Below are 22,078 nucleotides of genomic sequence, written 5' to 3'. Positions count from 1 at the left end.
TAATAAAAGGTCATCTGTGTTCAGAAATATCCTATGTACTACTTCCTCAAGCTATACTTCTTTGATAGCAGCATGTAATATTATTGACATTACAGTTTTAAATAAGATAGTAGAGAATGGCCATTCCTGTTTAAGACAGTACCTCTGTTTGCTTGAAAAGATGTACGACTGAGTGTTCATTAGTATTTTAGCTACAGGATTTTTATATTAGACTTTATATGCCCAAAATTTAAGTTACTTAATGTAAGCATAAATTCAATGCTCAAATTTAGCAAACTCATATGCTTATTATGCATCTACTGATAATGCTGCTAGTGAAATATTCTATTCCTTAAACTTCCTTAGCCTAATATCCTGCTCCTTAACTTCCTTAACAGGAAATATCCTGTTCCTTAACTTCATCAGGTGTGATGAGTGCTGAATAGTGTCTGCTATTAGGTTTTAACCCAGCTTGACTAGACTGAATTATTAACACAATTTGCACTCCATGCTGAAATCTATATTCATGCTAGTAGGCCTGATTCACATGAGTAGCTCACTGAAGTCAATGAGTTTCTTTGCATGACTAAGGACTACTCACCTCAATAAGGCTATGCAAGTGCAGGCTATCACTTCCTTTACCCTCGTTTCCAGAATGTAAGCAATATAATCAATGTTATAATCAATTGTTAGCAAATACGCAGATCTATAAATTCTCACACACAAGTTTGACCCAGTTTGGTTTCTGTGTTACATTAGAGTTATATGAGCCTTGCATATTGTTCTTAGTAATCTGCTTTAATATTTGATTTTCCTAATGATTTTCAGTCACTTTGGAGACAGGAATGATCTATCTATCCATCCATCTTTAATTCTCCAGTGAAGTAATCTCTACTTTGGGATTTTACCTTTTTTAACATCTTATTTCTTCTGTGGTTTCTCCAGTGGTATATCAATCTTCTCAAAGAAGGGTTGGTAGGAGTGATGATGTGATTGTTTAAGATCTTATAGTATCTCAGTAAAATTGCACTTGTTTTATTTGGTCAGTAATCACATTTCCCTTTCATAGTCAATTCTTGCCTTGCACAAGCAGGCTAAAACAGGAATTTATCTCAAATGGTGGAAATCCTGCAGGATTACTCTTTTTCTAGGTATTTGTGCCTTGTGCATCACCATGGAATCAGAGTGCTTAAGATCCATCCTTTCTGAGATCTCCACCAGCTGTTTTCTGAGATTTTGGCAAAAACAGAACCAGAAATTCCAATCTTCTGTGGTGGATTTTAATTTGAAAAATCACCGAAAGCGGGTTAGACTCCACTATTCTAGTTTTGGCCCACCACTAGAATAAACTTGATTTTTTTGTGTTCTTTTTTTGCTCTCTATAAACTATTTTCCTTTCTCTATACAAGTCTCACAGGCATGATGCTGAAAAGGGGAGTCTAGTTCCCTAAAGTCATAACTTTTTCTCATCTTTTCAGTATCTCCATTCAGTGAATAGGACTCTCATCTTGCTCAGGATCAATTCCTGCCTCTTGCACCAAAGCCAAGTAGCCAGGCTTAGTACAGGGAGTGTACCTCTACAAGCTTCTCAGCAGCCATTATTGCAGCCCTGAGTCTGCAATAACTCTTTACAGGGTGAAGGGTAGAGACTGGTGGATCTCCATAAGCACAAGATCCACAACCTCTATACCACTCATACTCCAGCCTACCACAGCCTTGCCAGCAACTCACTTGTATTGATCCCCTATAAAGAAACTCCCCAGTGTACAAAGAGGCAGACATCCTGGCAATGTCCACATCAGCTCTACTGCCCTCTGCAGCTGAGAAGAAAAGGGTAGATGTGTCCCTCACTGCAGGGTGCCACCTGCAACGTTGCTGTCCCTAGGAGGCAGCCAAGCCTCATGAGACATATGGGAATGAGAAAAATTCAGATAATCAGCTATTTTAAAGTTATTTTAAGGTAAAACCCATTTAAAAAAATTCAATTAATTTGTTTAAAGTAACCAGTTTAATATTTATGCATAAACCGCTTTGAAGTTGTCGGAGTTTCAGTGGTTTCCAATGAGTCCTGAATCTTTTTAGGCCTAACTTTGTCAAGACGACAGCTTCTTGCCTGACCGCTCACTATTCACTCACCTTCTTTTTATTCTTATGCTTTTTACAGAACACTGCAGTTTCCCTGTAAATTCCCCCCTCCCCTCCCGCCCTCTAAAGAGCCAACACTCAGACCACACACTCGTACTCCAAGATACACCTGCTGCCTGGATGCGTTTGCTCTCTGTTTGTACAACGCCTACCAGAGTGGAGTCCTGGCCCCTAGGGGCTACCACATTACTACTAATAAAATAATTACAATACAATAGTTACAAAAATGATGCAGTGTGGAACACATTCCATCTAAAATAGCAGGAAATGTCATTCACGATGTCAATCACAATCTCTATTTATTTTACAGCTTCCCAGAATAACTAATGACTGTTACTGAAAACCATCAGCATGAGTACCTGTTACATTTTCCACAGTTAGTGTTAGCCCTAGGTGGTTTAAAATTAATACGGTAGACTGGTTTGAATGAGAAGTATATACGTCACTGTTGGACAGAAATGAACATAGACAGAGTGGTGCCAAACTAGGAGTATACTGACACACGTGGAGTACACCACAGTTGTACTGACTTGCTCATGGTACTTGATCAGTTAAGTCGACTGTTGAGGGAACTCACAGTGACAGACCTAGTCATAAGAAATTACATCTTAAATGCAACACACTTGGAGAGGCTACTTCAAAACCTCAACACCTTCTTTCACTTCTCAAAATGTAAAATCATGCATTTTCAGACTCTCTTAGCATTTCAGGGATGAAGTAGGAATTATTTTTAAACCTTATATGCTACGAGTTAAACCATTCTCATTTAAACACTATCAACTTGGATGCCATATTGTAAACAAACATTTCCTTGCCCATAATTGCCAGAAAAAATATCTTAAATTCTTTAAAATTCTTTCATTTTTAAAATCCAGTTTACTTCTCAGTATTTATGCTTTTTGTTTTTGAGCATTTCAGGCTGAGGCAGAGAGCAAGTCTAAAAACTTTTAGCCTAAACGGTTGGGGTTTGACGAAGTTATCAGCAACTGAAAACAGGGGCTTACCATGGAAAGTGTCAGGCAAGCTTAGCTTTAGGTGGCACTACCAGCTCCATTTATAATTGATCATTAAACTCCTAAGAGAGCCTCTAGGACGCTATAATATAATCAGATTAAAGAGACAATCAGCAGTGTTTAATATTTATCCAATGCCTCCTTGTTCATGGTGAGTGAAAGAACTGTGAGAGGACAAGCTAAACGGAGTCAAGACTGCTTCATTGTGGATCTTTCCACCTTAACGAAAAGCACGATGAAGAGGAGTACAGATCATCACTAAGGCTAAGTTTTTGCCATAGATGTTTTAGTAAAAGTCATGGACAGGTCATGGACAATAAAGAAAAATTCACGGAAGCCATGATCTATCCCTGACTTTTACTAAAAATATCCATGTTAAAAAGAGAAGGGACTAGGCAGCTATGGGTGGCTAGGAGCTCTAGGCCCCCCCCCATGGGGCTCAGAGCTCCAGGGTCCACCTGCCCACCCCCACACGGCAGCTGGGGGCTCCAGGGATCCCCTACCCCTGCCACTGCGGCTAAGAGTCCCCCTGCACCCACCACCAGGCAACTGCAGGCGTTCCTCTGCCCCCATGGCTGGGGAGCCGCAGGGGTACCCCTGCTGCCCATGAGGCTGGGAGCTTGGGGGCCCACTGCCTCAGGTGATGGGGGTACCTCACAGTGGGGCTGGAGTCACGGAGGCCTTTGAAAGTCACAGATTCCGTGACCTCTGTGACAAAAATCATAGCCTTAATCATCACTTGAGGCACACAACAGCTAGCCTACCGGTTTCACATTATCAGAGCAGTGCCACAGCGATGGTATCAGACTAATCATATGAGGAAGACTATACAACGCAATATGGGCTATGGCAAGGAGGTTATTCTAAATGCTGTTCATGCTGTGCAGCTACAGGAAGCACAAGCATCACAGATGAGGTTCTTACTTGCCCGTACAGACAAACACAAAACAGTCAGAGACTCCTCAGCCAGGCAAGGGGAGGGAGTTCTGACAGACTAGCAGATCAACCACAATGGACGTTAACTCAAGCTCAGTTGAGCTTTTGTCAAATGGATGGCAAATCCTCACAGAAAGGCTCACCTTTAATTAGTAAAATAGCATCATCAAAAACTTTTACTGCAACCCGATTTCTACTACTCAGATGGCATGGGCATAAAAACCATGAACACTTTGGGCCTACTTCTGCACTCACACTGACATAAATCAGGGGTCTCTCTGCTGATGTTAATGGAGGTACACTGGTGGAAACAGAGAGAGTCTGACTCTCTCTCTCTCTCTGGAAAAGTTGGGTAATTTGGCCACAACTGACCGGATGAAAAGCCCACCAATAGGGGAGATGTATGTGAAAATATAAAGCTAGCAGAGCTGGCTCTGGCATCTGTGCCAAACCTCCCAAACACCGTGGCACAAGGGGCATGTGGTGGTAGACAGAGGGCATGTCAGAGACAGGAAGGAGAAGGGAGAGGGCAGGGCAGAAGGCAGCTCTGCTACATCAATTCACAACTGGTGTATGGTCCCTTGGGAATCAGAGTAAGCTGTCAAATTAGAGGAGCCCCTAACCTGTTCTAACTTGGGCTGAGGCCAGGGCTGGGGCATCTTGAGACTCAAGGAGCCATAACTAGTTCCTTGATAGCCCCAGTATCTTCTGCCCTGAGAACTGCTCAGCACAGGAGACTATCTGGCTTTTGAATCCCATTTTGACTAAACATTGAGTGGCACAGGACATATGTCTAGAAATAAATTGAAGTGAAGTTGACAGCTACAGAAAAAAAGTTAAAATAATAATGGCAGCTAAACCATCCAAACTGCTGCTGACCTCTGTGAAAGCATGAGGTACAAAATATAATGCTGGTAAAACCAGCCAGATCTTGAATCCTGCCAGGATTCAATTCATCCCAATATTTACCAGTCAGGATGATCCTGGAAGGGTACAGGCAATGCCTGGAAGCTAATGGGTCACTAAGAGAAAGGTATCTCCTCCAACACAGCACCACACTTTCCAAAAGGTAAAATCTCCCCAAAAGGGACAAGAGACTCAGCAAACGAGGATGACTCTGCACCAGGCTGAAAATGCAGCCTGGAGAGAGCTATGACCTGTTTGGCTATCAGACTCCAGGCATCTCCCAAGTCTGTCCTAGTGACAGCACAATTAACAAGATTCAGACTGTAGATTAGACTATGGAGAACAGCTGAAAGAGCCCCCACATCTCACAGAATTGGAGCGTTCTGCTGCTTGTCATGATGATTACAATTGTTTCAGAAAGAACTGGATTCCATTTCTCCTCCAGCAAGAGAGAGATGACCAAGAACCTTTGAGTCTCCCCTATACAAAGGACCTGCCGTAACGAACTGTCAAGGATCAAAATCACAGACTCATATGAAGGGTGTATTTGAATTCTAAGAAATTATTTGTTTACATGCTTGTTTCCAAGATGTAACGGAGCATTTAAAGACAGATTCCCAGAACTCTATCAGTTGCTGCATAAGTTTTTTGAATTTAAGTTCATACAGTTCTAGTAACGTCCATGCAAATAGTATGATTGGCCATTTGAATGCATAATTACTGTGATCACTATGATAACTATATCTGCAAATTGAATAATCAAATGCATGCATGGCTTTTCACATGCAATAGCACATGCAGAGTTTTGTAAACCTAGGCTTTTTAAAGTTTGCTTGCAATTTTTAACTTTAAATTTCAGTGAAACTACTTGGTTCAGTGAAGTTATCAGTGATGGCATCAGGTCAAAGATCAGAACCATAATACCTTTAAAGAAAGGTTTATGCATTTAGAGTTAAATGACAACCAGATAAGTCCAACTTTTAAGTCACTTTATAAATATAATGTCTCAGTATGTGGAATAAGTACTGAAAAATACAAAAACCAAATGGAGCTTTCTGCATGGAACAAGCAGATAAACGGTGAAAGATGTTGGCTTGGCTCTCTGTTGCCATACACCTTGTGTAGTCATTTACTCCTGTGCAAAGTGGGTGTAAAATGCTACTGTTCTAACTTGGCAGCCTTTTACACTTGCTGTATTCAGGTGCAAATGACTGTAGTGCAATGGGGAACTGGACCCTTTGTCTTCCTAAAACATTGACCTAAGCAAGATGCAAATGGGTATCTGATCTGGGGATAAGAGATTCTGTGTCATGTTCCCATCGTTAAAGTTTAGAGCAGAGAAATAATGAGCTTGATTTAGGCAATCACTCCAAAGATATCGTCATTTTCCCTCCATCCTGATGGCTGCGGGGTTGGCATATGGTGCAGAGCAATTAGTTAATGTTTATGTAGTGCTGTGAGCCTATCAAGTGCTAAGCATTATTTTCCACCCCTCCCTGTCACTGACCGATAGCATATAGTAACTTCTCCCTATTTCCTTATGACAGAGCACAATGCTCTTGCAGTGTCTCCTGTCTGACCATCTTAGCACACTTCTGCCACCAAATATCAAACATAAGTGCTGGAACACTGATGATGATATTTTACCTTTGTAAAATACCTTCCACCTACAGACTTGCAAACGCTTAAAAACATCAATGAAGCCTTACAACCCCCTGTGAGATGTATAGTAGGTACTATCCACATTTTATAGAATTGGAAACTGAGACACACACTGGATAAGTGGCTTGTCCAAAGTCAGAGTGAATTGGGGCAGAGCCAATAACAGAATTCAGGTGTCCTGACTTCCAACCTCATGTTTTAAACACTAGGCCACCCTTGTCTCTGTAGCACATGTTCTGTTGCCAGAAAAGCCCCAATGGATTCCACATCTCTCTAAGTTCTCCCTCTCCTTGTTTGGCTGCTACATGTTTAAAAAAATAAAACAATGAAGTATTTTAAAAACACAAACTAATCCATGACTAAGGTTCCCAGGCACTGCAGTCACACAATACAGTACTTCTGTTATTATTTATGTAAGACTGGGTGTTAAATCATCATGTGAGTGGGGTTCCCACCCCGTCATGGTATATAGAAAAATACACAGGCTGAACAAAGTCTTACCTTCCTCTGCAGCAAGACAGTTTTCAACACACTCCCTTTCCTGGTCAGCCTGGTTGGATACGGCACTGCCGCTTTTCGTCCTTCGAAGGACACTCAAAGCTCGATTAATTTTTTTAAAAGACCTGCTTCTTATAGTGGAACGTTCGAAGGGTTGACCTGCAACAGAGAGAGAAAAATAAATAGAATGCAGCAGCTTTGGTTGTACAACCAACAGAACCATGTCATTTCTGTAACCGCAGCTATGTGCAGGGAAGGCAAAGGTGGTGGTGACACCAAGGCTGCTGTTGCTTCTCCTTCTCCTCCTCGCTGCATATGGCTTCCCTTACGTTGTATCTGGCCCCAAATAGAGTTTCAGGCCTGAGAATTCATTAAGCTTAATTTGAAGGATTGCTATCTTGTGGTACCCCAGGATCTTTAACTCCATCCGTTTAGCCAGCCATAAATGTAGCATTACTTTCCAGGGGTAGTGGCCTGTGAACAGCACTATTCAAAGCCAAAGCCATACCGTGGATCGGCTAGGGGAAAATGCCTGTAAGGTGAAGGGCTAGTGCCACAACAAATGAGCTGGGTATGTTCCACTAGCCAGCAGGAGAGAAATTGGAGGCTGTTGCTAAGTCTGCTATGGAAGCAGCATATGGAACTGCTGCAAAGCCATCATGGTGGACCCTCCAACCCCCTACTCCAACAGTGCCTTATATTTTAATGGCTAAAATAAGAAGTGTCAGGAATGCTAGCCATATGGCATTCCATCCTCCTGATCACGAATAATAATTAGGGAGGTGAGAAACCAAAAGGGGTCCCAGTTCTAAAACAGGCTAAAGAACTTTTTTAAAAGGTTTTTAAAATTGAGCAAAAAATAATATGAAGGAGGGGGAAAAAAGAGCAAAAGGGACTAGCAAGACAGTACAAATGTATAATAATTGAAATACAGACTCTTCTGATTTCTACAGGGCCATAGGTATGCATGGCACTTCTTACTCTGTATCTTTCAGTACGATAAGCGTACTGTGCATCACCATCTAGTGGTACATAACCCCCCAAAATCAGATTTAACTCCCCACCCCCAGCCGAACCAAAACAGCAGGGTTCAATTCTATGATAAAGGTCTTTGATTCTGGTGCTCTCTCCCCATCTTTCCATCTGCCCGCCCACTGCATGCTCTCAAGACCAAAGCATTGGTCTTGGAATTCTAATTCAACTCAGTTTAAATTTTTCCTTTGTAGCCTTGCATCTGGCCTCCCAAGACAAACTCCTTTTGGCTCCCATGCCTCCACAAATACTAGTTCTACCTGTACTATACTCTTCTTTTTACTGGCTATACTTCTTGATGACTACCTTTGGTCATACTGCATTTTTCCAATATGCTACACTCACTGGGGTTTGGCAGGGGAGGAAAAAATAGGGAAAGAATTTTTGGTGTGGCTAGTTCATTACTGTGGTTCGTTTTAGCAATGCCAGCTCCTCTGAGCTTCATCATCTTGGAATGTTGGCAAACACTCCTCCATTTCCCTGGGAAAATTTTATACCCATAAAACCATTGGTTCATTTCAAGATATTGCTGAATGCATTTGTCACTCTAAATATATTGGTTTATTGGGAGCACGCCTGAACAAGACAAATACAAAAAAGGGTTATTACAGAAAACAAACATGTTTCTCTGCTTTCTGACATTTTTAAAGCATTCGACAAAGTTAATTTCAGAGAGGCGCCCCCTAGCCTCAGAGACCATCCTAGTTAGTTCTTACTTCTGTTTCGGTTGCTCCTACTGGGGTCCCCAGAACTGCTCCCTGACTGGTTGTCTTCTGAGGCAAGGCTGAAGGCTGGATTAACTAGGCCTGGCTCATCTGTCATTAAGGCAATCGCTGCAGCTGTGGAGAGCTCTGGGCCAAGAGCTGCTATGGTTAAAGTGGCACTACAGTCTGGAGAGTCATCTTGTGAACGTCTCTTTCGTTCCTTGGTAAGGCCATAATGGGATGCTCCTTTACATCTAAGGCAAAGCAAAGGAAAAGGATATATTAGTAAAAGTTGCATTTAAAACATTACCTGCTTAGAACAGAGTGTCTGACACTGACAAATGATTAACAATACCAAGGGTAACGATTGCAATTAAATCTTTTTCTTGACCTATGAAACAGACACCAAACAATGTGGGAAAATGTCAGCCCTGTCGAGGTTTCACAGAATTAAAAGAAATTGAATAGATGCCACTGAATAATTAGTTAAATTATTATTTTACTTGAGAAATCTACTACAATAGACAATTAGATAGATACAGCCTGTTGGTAGCTGTAGTTTTACTGAGCATAAACGGAAGATACAGGCATAGCAGGTGACTGATAAAATCAAAGACCAAAATCTATAATCTGTCCTTTGTGTGCAATTAATGAAAGAGACCAGTGTGAGGCTTGAAAGCTTGTTTGTGTCAGCTTATGTTTGTGAAAGAAAAAGCCACACACACAGTGCCTTTGTGAGCTCCTCACCATGACAAATATTCTCTGTCAGAGGAGCTGTCATTCTGTTAGCGTAGCAGCACCTCTCTGTCCGCAGAAGACATCTCTCCCTCCCCTCTTTCCTTTTAAACCTCTTCCTTGACAGCACCTACTTCAAATTTGGGCTAACAGTATCGATGAGCCAGAACTTCTAATATCAATACGCCTGTATGGGTGTATTCAACAGTGGAACATCAGATCCAGACCTAACTAACTTGAACCTACTTCAGAGTAACAGAGACACAGTTTAACACCTTTAGATCAAAAAATTAAACTATTTTAAACTGTGTCTACACTGGTGTTTATGTAGGGTTCTCAGTTGAGTTAAGTGACTCCATTGGACAAACAACTGTAAAAAACACATCTTTTCCACCCCGGTCTAGACAAGGCCCAAGAGACAGTAGGCAGTGGCCAGCCGCCGTCATAAGAGCCCAGGAGAGGATGGAGGTCTGAGAGTCCCACCCAGAATATAGCAGTGGTGAGTGGAGGCCCAGGAGAGGGTGATGACAGTTGTTCAATGGATATAGCTGTTATTTGGGGTTAGATGCTCAATCCAAATTCGGATCCACCCTGTTCTCACAAATAAAAATCCAAACCCTGAATCCTAAGCATGGCAGCAATCAAATCCATGTCAGCCCATTACTAGTTAACAGACACATTTATTCTTTTAAAAAAAAGAATAATAAATCAAGGGTAGCTAAAGATGTGGTATCATAGTAGATAAAAATACATATCTTTCAATTTTAAATATACTTATTTTCAGAGCCTATTGTCTGTGTGTGATTGATCCTATATGACAGAACCAGGACCACACATACACAGTTGCTTTCAAAACTCCTAGGACTGCCTGAAGAAAGAAGAGTTCTGTAATTCCATATTTAATGAGTCACACACTAACCACAGAACCATGGGGGTTCAAGGGAACAGCGCCTGTCACTTTTCTCCAGCGTCATTTCTACCCAACTACTGCAGCCATCACAAACATGTTCATTGTAATGAATTCTGCTTTTTAATCATTGCCTAATGAGCTTGCCCTACTTACTGTTACTATTATATCTTCCTCATAGCTAAGGTTAACTGATGACTTTCATATAAACGCCCTCTAGGATGCAATCCCAGAAATAGCTGCAGAAGTCCTTAGGGACACAAAGCCTTTTGTAATATGTGGCGCACACATAGAGGAATGCATAATACATACAGTACATGATGCTGGTGGAGTATGCATCAGGGAAACTGTAATACATGGAACAGAGGCCCATGAAATAGAAATGGCTTATGGAGATATTTTTGGGCATGCAGGAGAGGTGTCGATGGGAGGCAGACAAGTTACAGAACTTGGTGTGTTCATTTCAGTACTGTATTTTAATTCAGCTTACAACAGTGGTATTTTTAAGAGAGAGAGAATTAAAAATGGTTACTGTAATACTAAATCATGTTTTATCCCAATTGTCGTGACACTGGTTCTGATATCAATTCCCTCTTGGGCCGAAAGCTGCCTCAGCTTACTCATCTTTTCAATACTCATGAGAGCTGATCGACAAAGGACAAGTTTTTTTGGTGGCTAGTTATTTGAACTGACAAGCAGTTTCCCTTTTGACCGTATTTGTGACTGTAGTAGGGCACGACCGGGGCTCAACCCTCCTACACGGGGGGTGGAGGGGAGCCACACCGGCTCACCGCAGTTCATCGGCCTGGGGCCCGTCCCTTGCTGGGGTGCCGAGGGGGCCAACAACAGTTAGTAGGAGGCTCCGGCCCTGTCGGTCGGGCTGGGCACGAAGCCAGGAGTCTATATAAGCCCAGGCCTTTGGACAGGGAGGGACAACACACACAGGTAGGCTCAAGCCTTGCAGCAGGGCTGAGCGGTAAGGCAACAGTATATATATAAGCCCAAGCCCCTGGGCAGGGCGGGGCAACACCCACAGTTAGGCTCAGGCCCTGCAGCAGGGCTGAGCGACGGGCAACAGCATATACATAAGCCCAAGCCCCTGGGCAGGGCGGGGCAACACACACAGTTAGGCTCAGGCCTTGCAGCAGGGCTGAGCGATAAGGCAACAGTATATATGAGCCCAGACCCTTGGGCAGGGCGGGGCAACACACACAGTTAGGCTCATGTCCTGCAGCAGGGCTTGAGCGAGAGGCCACCACTGCAGATGGTCTCCTTAGGCAAAGGGAGGGGGAGTCTGCCACCCTTGAAGGGGTGGCAGGGGGAACGCAGGCCCTCCCACTCCACTGCGCTCCAGCCCGGGGCCCTAGCAGCGGTCAGCGCCGCTGACGGTCAGTGGGGGATCCTGACCGACACACACTGACATGGGCTCAGGCGAGTCTGCAGCCAGACAGGAGTCGGCTGCCCCCGGGCCACTTCCAACCTCCCCCTCACTGGGTACCTGCCCTTCGCCAGCATCGTCCGGGGGTCCCAAGCCATGGGTTCCTCAGCAGGTTTGGCGGTGGGAGGTCCAGTCCACTCCTCAGGGTACCGGTGGTCAGGCAGTCCGGTCCACTCCTCGGTGTACCGGGGCTCGGGCGGTCCGGTCCAGTCCTCCACAGGCCGAGCGTCAGAGGGCTCCGCCGGCTGCTCTGGGTACTGGCCCCAGGGGAGGTCAGGCCAGTACCCCTCCGGATACCGGGCATGGGGTAAGCCGGGCCCAGTGGGAGCTCGGGCCTCAGCGTCTGCCTTCTCTGGCAGCCTCCCCCTAACTGAGGGCTGGGGCCGGGCTTTTGTACTTCCTGTCCCGCCCCTTGACTTCCTGGGGGCGGGGACAGGTGGAGGGGGCCTTGGACTTCCGGTCCCGCCCCTTGACTTCCGGGGGGCTGGGATAGGTGGCAGGGCCTCCGCCCGGGGCCGCAGCTTCCCTGGCCTATTCCCTTCAGGAGCGTGGGGGAGGCGGGGGCCCTCGCTACAGTGACCCGTTAGCGTTTGCTTGCCGTGAACAGTCAAGTGGTCAAGCGGTCCTAACACAAATACCCTGGAGAAGCAAGTCTTAAAGCTTGAATATGCACCAAAAATGTATCTCCAGCGAGGTGTATATTTGATTGTAATATTAGAAATTCATTTGGTGCTGGCTTGTGACATAAGTCATCCAATTGGGGAACAGAAACAATACCACATACCTTAGTATCTAACCACCTTGTGTACATTTCAGAGTTTGGCTCCTACCTCCTGTGGCAGAGGCCAGTTTCAGAGTTCTCTCTCAAACAGAAGGAGAAGGGGTAGAAGAAAAACTCTTCTCAGGAACAGTGGCCCGGTTAAGTATTTTAAAGAGCCAGCAAAAAGTAAATGTGTCCACTGACGGCCCTCAGATCTTGGGGGCTGCTTATTCCAAAACAAGGCTCACAACAAAACCAGCAAAATAAAAAGTACCTAAGTTTGTAAGGACTCCCCTCAGGGAGTGGAGAGCTTTCCTCACTGCTGCAGCCCCTTCTAGCAGACTGGCCTTTTCCTGTGTGCTCTGGAAACTGGGTGCAGCTATCCCATCTTATGCCCTAAAAGGTCCTCAGAGAAGTCCTCTAAATCCTTGCTTTCCAACACCCAGACAGACATTGCCTTTTTTAGTTAAGGGGAACTGTGAGTGGAGAACCAGGGCCCCCATTTTGGGCCCTGAAAGGTCTACATCACAAGCAGGGGCTGCTCTAGGCATTTTTCCGCCCCAAGCACGGAAGGCAGGCTGCCTTCGGTGGCTTGCCTGCAGAGGGTCCGCTGGTCCTGTGGCTTCGGCGGACCAGCAGACCCTCAGCAGGCACGCCTGCGGGAGGTCCGCCGAAGCCATGGGACCAGCGGATCCTCCACAGGCAAGCCGCCAAAGGCAGCCTGCCTGCCACCCTCACAGCAACCGGCAGAGCGCCCCAGTGGCTTGCCACCCCAAGCACGCGCTTGCCGTGCTGATGCCTGGAGCCGTCCCTGATCACAAGTGGATCAGGGAAAATGGCTGGAAAATGGAAATCCTTTCCTGCAAAAAAACTGTCATGTACTGAGTGCACCCTTGTCTCTCTGGCCCTGGGGTAGGGGACAGGCTGAGAGCCAGGGAGGCAGCAAGTCAGAGAGCTCAGCCTCGGCTGCTCTCCTAGAAAGCTTCGGTTCATTTAGTTTTCCACCAAACAGAAATTTAGAAGAGTGTTCCAGGCAGAAGCCAGGGAGCCATCATGTCAATATTCCCAATGGACTTTCCCCCCAAAATGAAAGTTTTCCTGTGGAAATTTTCGGATTCGCAGAAAAGGCATTTTTGTCAGAAAATTGTTGCAGTTAAAAATTCCCAACCAGCTTTGCTCATGACAACAAACCATTCACAAGTTATTTGTTCAGGAAATAAAACAGATGTGAAGAATTTGGAATAACCAATTTCAAAATGTTGCAAAATCGCCCAGTGAACATTCCACAATCAAACAAACAAAATGTTTGTTCTGAATTATTTGCCCATCTCTGATTACTATCTTCCTACGTCATGGATATGTTACAAGGATTCAGGATTTAATAGCAGACGCTGCTAAGTAAGTATTTATTATTACTACAGAAGGTATTTGTAACATGCTGCTGGGGATACTCAAAGCTGTGAGGCACCGTTGCCCCTCTGCCTCAGCTAGAGTGAATTTTATTGGAGAGAAAACTATGTGTCAGATCCCTGCCACCCCCATTGGTCATCCTCACCAGCCAACTCCACCAGGCTCTCCTTGCCCCAACCTGGCCTAGCAGGAAACAATTAGTGGGCTCAGGGTCAGATTTATATCTTTTCAGTGTCTCCCTCCCCGCCCCAGCGCCTACAGTTGACCTTCGTATTTTCCTTAAAAAATGAAATGAAAAGAAATATAAACACAGCCTTCCCAGAAAGGCACGAGACCCTTTGCCATGCACACTGCTCCCAGTCTGGTACTCAGCCCACCTGCCCCAGGCAAGGTACAAGGGGGAGACTGTACTTCTCCACATGGAGAGTGGTCCCTGCGCGTCTTCTGTCCCTCCCACAGCCTGGCATGGCAGCCATGCTCTGTCTCTGCCTGTGCAAGTGAATGGGGTGTTGGCCATGCCCTTCCCTCTCCCTTCCCAGCACAGGGCAGAGGCAGTGGGTTGGCCGAGATTGGGAAGGGCTGGGACATTCCTGATACCTTCAAGTAGCCACCTCACCTGCCCACGCCTCACAGAGTCTCCAGGCAGGCTGACTCACTCTGCTCCAGCCTAACAGACTGGGCAGCCACCAACCAGTGCCAGGAGCCTGGCCACACGCAGGGGAGCTGTACATATTAACCTTTTAACTTTTAACCCATTTTTAACTTTTAGGTGCCCCTAGAATGCCAGCGCCCTTAGGCATGTGCCTACTATACCTAATTGGAAATCCAGCCCTGTGTACTCCAGCCCCTGAGCTTCTCAGAGATGTTTCTCTGCAATGCACAGCACCTATCACCATATATTCACTGAAGATATTAAGTTCACTGCTCTTTTAAAGAGTAAGTACACTACCGCTCGTTAACTGGGATAAACACACTCTCCCCTTCAAACACAGCCCTGAATAGGTTTATAGTAAAAATAAAACAAGTTTGTTAACAAACTGACATAGTTAAGTGATACTAAGTAAAAAAGATAAAGATAGACATGGTTACAAGCAAATTAAAGTGAAAACAAGCATCTAAAAGACTAAAATCTATCAAGACACAATCTTTGTTAAAGATGGTTTCTCTCATCCACAGTATTCTTTCCAACTTTCCATCACAGAGATCAAATTGCTAAGGTGAAGGAAAATGAAGGAGTTTCTCTCTCTGTTCTTTATATCCCCAAAGGGATGTCTTTGTCTTTCTTACAAGTGAGGAACACTTCCTGAGGATTCAGTCTCCTGCCTCTCTCGAGTTCAGGCTCAGGATAACACTGGCCAGTTTAGCTTGATTATTTTGTTTACTGCTAATATGTAAATTGAGGTAAACCTGCAATCCTTTGTCTAGGACAGACCTCTTTATCACCTTTACCTAGGGTAGGTTGTTTGGTCTTAAACATGTTCTAGTAACATCCTACAGGGGACATTTATAATTTCATACATAATGTTAACCCATGCATTTGACAATGATATTAATAATCAGTGTGCTATTAGTTTTCAAATGATACCTCAGAAGGCATATTTTATACCAACATTATTGCAGTAGTATGCAGGGTGTGAACACAGGAGTGCATAAGTCACAATATTGTTAGGGACTTTATGTTTTAAACCAATGTCAGGTAGTTGATGATGTAAGAGATTCACAGCAGAGAGCACACTGCTTAGCAACAAGACAGACCAGACTAACCCTAAACTAGAAATCGGAGTATTTTTACCATGCGACCAAGGTTCAGTTAATTACACACCTAGGCCCCAGTCCTGCAAATGGATCTGCAGGGGCAGACCCTTACACTTGCATGAAGCTCCACTGGAGAAAATGAGACTCTGCACGAGGCACACCAACATGGAACCAATTGCTGAATCGGTGCCGAAGTACTTTCTTTTACTTAAAACTATACCACACGTTCTCTGGCCATCCCAAATCGCTGATGTTTATTCTGCTACAGACAGACAGTTAACAGGGTCCAGCCAACTGGTTTGTTTCAGAGAACAATTTCTCCTAATATATAGATGGATGGCGAGGTTTAAGGTGTGGCAGACTGGCACTGTGTTCTAATGTGAAAGACATCTTCTAATTCTACCAGAAGACGTTAAAAGACAGCCAAAGCTCTTTAAGTGTGAACACTAAATCTGTACCCTAAATAACTGTGGCAGGCATAAATCAGCAAGACTCCAGCAATCTCACTTCAGATTAACACACTGTCCCTAGAAGAAGAAAAACCTCAAACTTGCAATAAAATCTGCAGTGGCATCTCTTCACTTTCAAATATCCCTGTTTCACTTACGATGACACTGCTGAGATAATAGAAGACAGAACTAAGCAAACATGTTTCTCTAGCCATGAATGGAGTCGGCTGCTTAAGTGAAATCATATTTGTTTAAGCTTTCTTTTCTTTCCATATGGCCGTGTTTGGCTCTCCAAACAGAGAGAGAGACATGCAATAGCTACATGCCAGTACTAATTTTCTCTCTTGTTGTGACTAATACTCAGCTCCTTGATTTATGGATGAAAAAGAGGGCTGGAAAGGAAAGTAGGATCCTGGATTAGCATGGGCAAGTCACAAAGTAACTAGAACACTGACCGGTGGCCAAGGTTAATTGCAGATTTGTGTTCTCCCTCGGTTGTTCTGGACAGCAATACTTCTGTGTTGCGACAAGATATAGAAACATTAGGCTTGTTGTCATTACTGGGGTAAGTCAACCTAAGTTACGCTACTCCAGCTATGTGACATAGCTTAGGTTGACTTACTCCGATGTCTTCACTGCATTGCGTCGACCGGAGACACTCTCTGCTCAACTTCCCTTCCTCTTCTTGGGGAGCTGGAGTACCGGGGTTGACCGGAGAGTGCTATGCCATTGATTTACTGGGTCTTCACTAGACCTGCTACATCAACCCTTGTTGCAATCGATTGTAGCAGCCTCATCTTCCTGAAGCGAAGACCAGCCCATTGTGAAGGCCACAAAAAAGAGATAATGAACATTGTCCTTTCTATGATTCTATGCCTATCTTTAGGCCTGTCGTCTGAGTTAAAAGGAAACAATTTGATGGTAGTAGTATCATCAATCTGTAAGGGGAGTTTTAAATTGCTAGCTACAGTTTAGTTCAGTGGTTCTCAAACTTTTGCACTGGTGACCCCTTTCATAGCAAGCCACCAATCCTAAAAATATGCTAATGGGCCTGACCCAGAGAAGTGCTGAGAACCCTCAACTTCTGTGGACCCCAATCATGGTGGAACTTTGTATTATTACCTCACAGGATTGGGCCATTTTCTACAAGACATTTTAGAAATGAAATAAAAGCTAGGATTTTTCTGACAAATACGTCATTTCAAGAGGAAGACCTGAAAACACTAATTAAACAAAATCTGCCCCCAAAAGATTGGATGATGGAAAGCCTGTATTGCTCATTAAACATCAGTGGTCCCAGAGTGCTAGAACATTCCCATCTCCGTCAATGATTAAATATAGAAGATATGTACTGTAGATTATGTGTACATCTCCACAAGGAGTTAACTTGGCATTTGGACAGTTCCACATGCTTAAATATTCCCCATTAATAGCTGTCAACTTCACATCTGGTTTCTGAATCCTTCCAGGAGCCTCCAGAGAACAAGCACTGGTATTAAGTAGGCAATCCTGCCTATCAGGTTTGTCTTATAATAATAAAATGATGAACACAATCCTTTCAATAGCAAATGAGCCCCACACTTAGTGAGACGGCAGATCATTCAAAATTGTGATGGTTTCAGATTTTAACTGAGGGGGTCCATGTTTTATTTGCAAAAGAGCCTAATCAAAATCAGAACTTTTATACAATGGCTCTACTTTTTTATACTGGCCAAATCAAGTTGTTTGGTGCAAAAACAACAAGAGAAGACCAAGTGAAATTTCCAAAGTACTGCAATTATGTGCCTCATAACTCATATAATCTGCTATAGTGATACTGTGTTCTTCAGGCTGCATGGAGGGGTTCATCCTGTACTAGATGTTAAAACGCAGCCACAAATCTGTTAATTTATTGATGTATTTTTCATGTTTGTTGTTCAGTGTTTTGATCATTTGATTATATTTAAACAACAATAACTAGTTACCCAGAAACCTCAAGAATATCTCAGCATGATCTTCCCCTTCTACCGTACTTCAAAAGTAAGAAAACTGTATAACAGAGAAGACAATGTTGGCACTAGCAGTACCAATACAACTCATAAACCTGCCAAATAATAAATTAGGGAGGGGGAGGGTTTGTTTTTTTTAATGAGTTGTGGGTTTATCTGTGTTTTGATTATAAAAATCAAAGCCTTTAAACAATAACAAAACACACATCTCGCATTAAAGCAGGTTAGTGGGTGGCAACATATTTTTGCTTCTCCAGTGTTGGCATTTAGTTTTGAGAGAGAGGTTATTGTCTGTGGTGTGGGGCAGGATGGAAAAAGCGCACTTGTAAATAGTTTTATTTCAACCTTTTTTGTGTCGGCAGATTAATATTTTGTATCTTATCACATTAATTCTGTACATACTTTACATAAAATTTCCTTGGCTATAGCAAGTAAAATACCCATCAAGTAACAGACCAAACACATCAACTCAGCTGAGATCAAAATGTCTGTTTTTAAGCTATTGTTGTCATAAAACAAGAATATAAGCATCCAGATTTGAAATATAAAAGCATCACATCCAATTTCAGGGAGCTCCCAATCAGGATCTTATTTTTACTAACATGCTGCCTGAAGTAGTTGGAGATTTTTGACAGCAGCCCCAGGCATATTATGACAAACAATGAACACTGTCTTAACACCATGTTCCAGCAAATCAAAAGGTGTAAATAGCAGCCCAGAAGTCTGGATTTAGTGACACTTGCCTCTGACCTTAATAACCCTCAGATCCCCCAAGGCCTCTTTTAGGTCAGGCTAAGTATTCAGATTTCCACTCCGGGCATCTTAGTAGAGACTAAAAATTCTGAAAGAGGATCTGCTTCATGCCAGCAAAGGTCAGAAAATGGCCTCTGATAAAAAGGTGGTAAAAATGAAGATGTAACTCAGGTACCCATGGAAGCGTTGCACATGTGCGTGTGTGGATAGGAGTGGGTGGGGAAAGGATCATCATAGGATGTTAAAAATACATTTTTGACATTTTGTTACTTTAAAAAGTAATTCTCCTGACCTGTTGACTTCATGATCTGACCTTTAACAACGAGCAAAAACAGTTTAAAATGTAAATGAAACAGAGTGTCTTGCACAAAACCCTGAACCAGCAGGGGCTTCTTGTAGGGGGGAAACAGAACATTTCCTGGCTTACTACATAGCTTTAGTTTCATTGCTTTTAACATAAATGAGTATTGACACTGAAATAAAAAGTACATTAAGTCACATTACGGAATAAACTTCTCATCACACTGGAGGTTCTGTGGACCTAACAGATCCAGCAGCAGACCTTGCTCATCTAACTGTAGTAAAGACTCATGCTGGTATCCGGTCCTAACAACTGCCCAGGGCTCTTGCTGTGATTATCACTGGAAGAGGATTTGGTTAAGTGTGATATTGTGAGCTGCTGATTTTCAGAATTACAACTTTCCTTTATTCTCATGCCTATTGGGTAGGCAAAATCTCCTTTGGTGATGGTTTAATGAGATTAAAAACATCCCCTGGAATATGCTAAAACAACAACAACAAAGAAGAAATAGTGTGGCATTTTGGTGAGGTATTCTGATCATCCATTAAAATGCACACAGGACAAAACCAAATATAAAGGTTTGAGAAGCCCTTGTTCAGTCTTTGTACAAATATCACAGGTATATTGATTATAGTCCACTGAAAGCTTACATGGTAAGTAACATGGATTACTCTGTAAAAATTACAAAATGCATTCTCCTTTTAAATTTCTATTTTTTTTCATAATAACAGAATTGTTGGTAATATAAGGTATTTACTTACCCAAGAAGTGAGAGCATAATCCTGCTATTGACTTTAATGTGAATAGGATCAGGTCAGAAGGGAGGGCATGAGATATGGGAGAAAAGTGAATATCAGAGCAGATGGTAAAGCTCATAAGTTATGCTTTTTATCTATAGAACAAAGCACTTTAGAAAGTATATGTACCCCTCTTTTATAGATGGGGAAACTGAGGCATGTGACAATGAAATGACTTTCCCAGAGTTGCAGAGAGAAAAGTAGTGACAGAGCTTGGAATAAAATATAGGTCTCCTGATTTCTAGTCCAGTGCCCAACACACTGTACCATGCTAGTAAAGTTTAATCAAAGAAAATTCCTTCACTACTGAAATTAAGAAGTCATGGAAACACATCTATTGAAGTTAGGATTCATAACATTTGTTTGAAACATTTAAAATTTGGGCCTAAATTGCCCAGATGGTTTCCCTTTACATTCCTAATCTTGCTGGCAATGCTTATTTTCTTTCATGCTTCCTAGAATGAAAGTTACAGTTAAACTGTAAATTAAGTAATGGATAAAAAATAGTTACTGATTCTTTAGAACTGTCCTTTGTACAGCACCTAGCACAATGGAAGCCAGTTTCTGGTCTGGAGCTCTTAGTGCTAATGTTATAGAAACGTTAAACAGCAATTTTAGGAAAAAAAAGTCTCTAACACTATGTCAATTACACTTTGATCAAAGTTACTCCTGGAAACCACTCTTCACCTCCATACACTGAGGATTTTCTGGGGAATATATATTACACACACACACACACACACACACACCCCTCCCTTTCCTTTAGTCACTTCAGGCCTGTTAGACAATCGGCCCCTTTACGTATGATTATAAATTAAAAAACAAAAAACAAAAAAAAACTTTCACTAGTCTTTTTTTAAAGTACACCCATTTAGTTAACAAAGATTCCAAGGTAAGCGACTGACACCATACTAACTCAGTACAAATTGTATTAGCCCATTTACTCTCTTTCCAATTAAAATACAGTGTACAGAAAAGAAAAATAGAGAGAGAGAAATATTTAAAAAGATTTTTTTAAACACAATATAGCATTATGTCCAAATGGTGAGTCCAGTTTTCAGTACCTAAAGTTTGGGTGTTCTCTTCCGAATCTGGAAACTCAAACATGCAACTAAAATGTGCAGCTGAGCACCAAAATAGCCAGTGGCAGAACTAAGTACTCAAACTTAGAGATCAGTGCTTCAAAATTAGACTCTGGGTGTACACTGATCCCTCACAGTCACACTACCTAGCAATTCACATCCTGCTTTACCTTGTTGCTGCTATAAAATGGATCTGGATTATTTTTTAAAAAAAGCAGTGAGACACTTTTGAAATTATTTCAAAGTGTATTGTTTCTGACAGGTTCTGACATCTTGGTGACTCAGTCAGTCTATCAGCCTGCGGTCATACCACATCAGGCCATGATTTCGTTAGCATCACAAGTTAAACTGGTTTGAGTCTAGTAAGCAGCAATGGCAGACCCTCAAGGAAAACCAAGGTGATGTAGGAAATGATGCTGGTTCAGTACTGACTCAGAAAGGAGAACAATAACACTCTACCTTCCTAAAATTGCAATGATTCTACTCCTTCAAAAGTGAGTAAGCAGCTCAGAAAATAAACTCTAACAGCACATTCACTGCATGGTTCACCTCCTCCTAAAATTTACACAGTGGAGGAACTAGCCACATCATGTAAGCACAAAGTGATCCAAGGCCATTGGCTCCAGTGACAATTAAGAGCTCCAGTGGGACACTGAGGGTACGTCTACGCTGCACGATTATTTCGAATTAGCTTAAACCGATATTACAAAACAGATCTAATAAAATCGGTTTAGCGCGTCCACAGTGGGATCACGAAATCGATTGTTTGCGTCCATGGTCCAAAGCTACCATCGATTTCAGGAGCGGTGCACTGTGGGTAGCTGTTCC

General features: G+C 42.9%; 1 protein-coding gene across 4 annotated transcripts in view; it reads right to left on the bottom strand.

Annotated features, from left to right (window-relative positions):
• LNX1 (ligand of numb-protein X 1) overlaps nt 1–22,078 on the bottom strand; it is an 85,628-nt gene that overhangs the window by 37,937 nt on the left and 25,613 nt on the right. For all 4 annotated transcript variants that reach the window (XM_032774231.2, XM_032774232.2, XM_032774233.2 and 1 more), the window contains exons 2-3: nt 8,888–9,129; nt 7,143–7,298 (exon numbers count right to left, since the gene is read on the bottom strand). In XM_032774231.2, coding sequence (XP_032630122.1) covers nt 7,143–7,298; nt 8,888–9,129 — 398 coding nt within the window. The remainder of the gene's footprint in view (nt 1–7,142; nt 7,299–8,887; nt 9,130–22,078) is intronic.

This window comes from Chelonoidis abingdonii, chromosome 5, assembly GCF_003597395.2.
Source record: "Chelonoidis abingdonii isolate Lonesome George chromosome 5, CheloAbing_2.0, whole genome shotgun sequence".
NCBI lineage: Eukaryota > Metazoa > Chordata > Testudines > Testudinidae > Chelonoidis > Chelonoidis abingdonii.
Note: the sequence above shows the minus strand (reverse complement) of the source record. Positions and strands in the feature narration are given on the sequence as shown.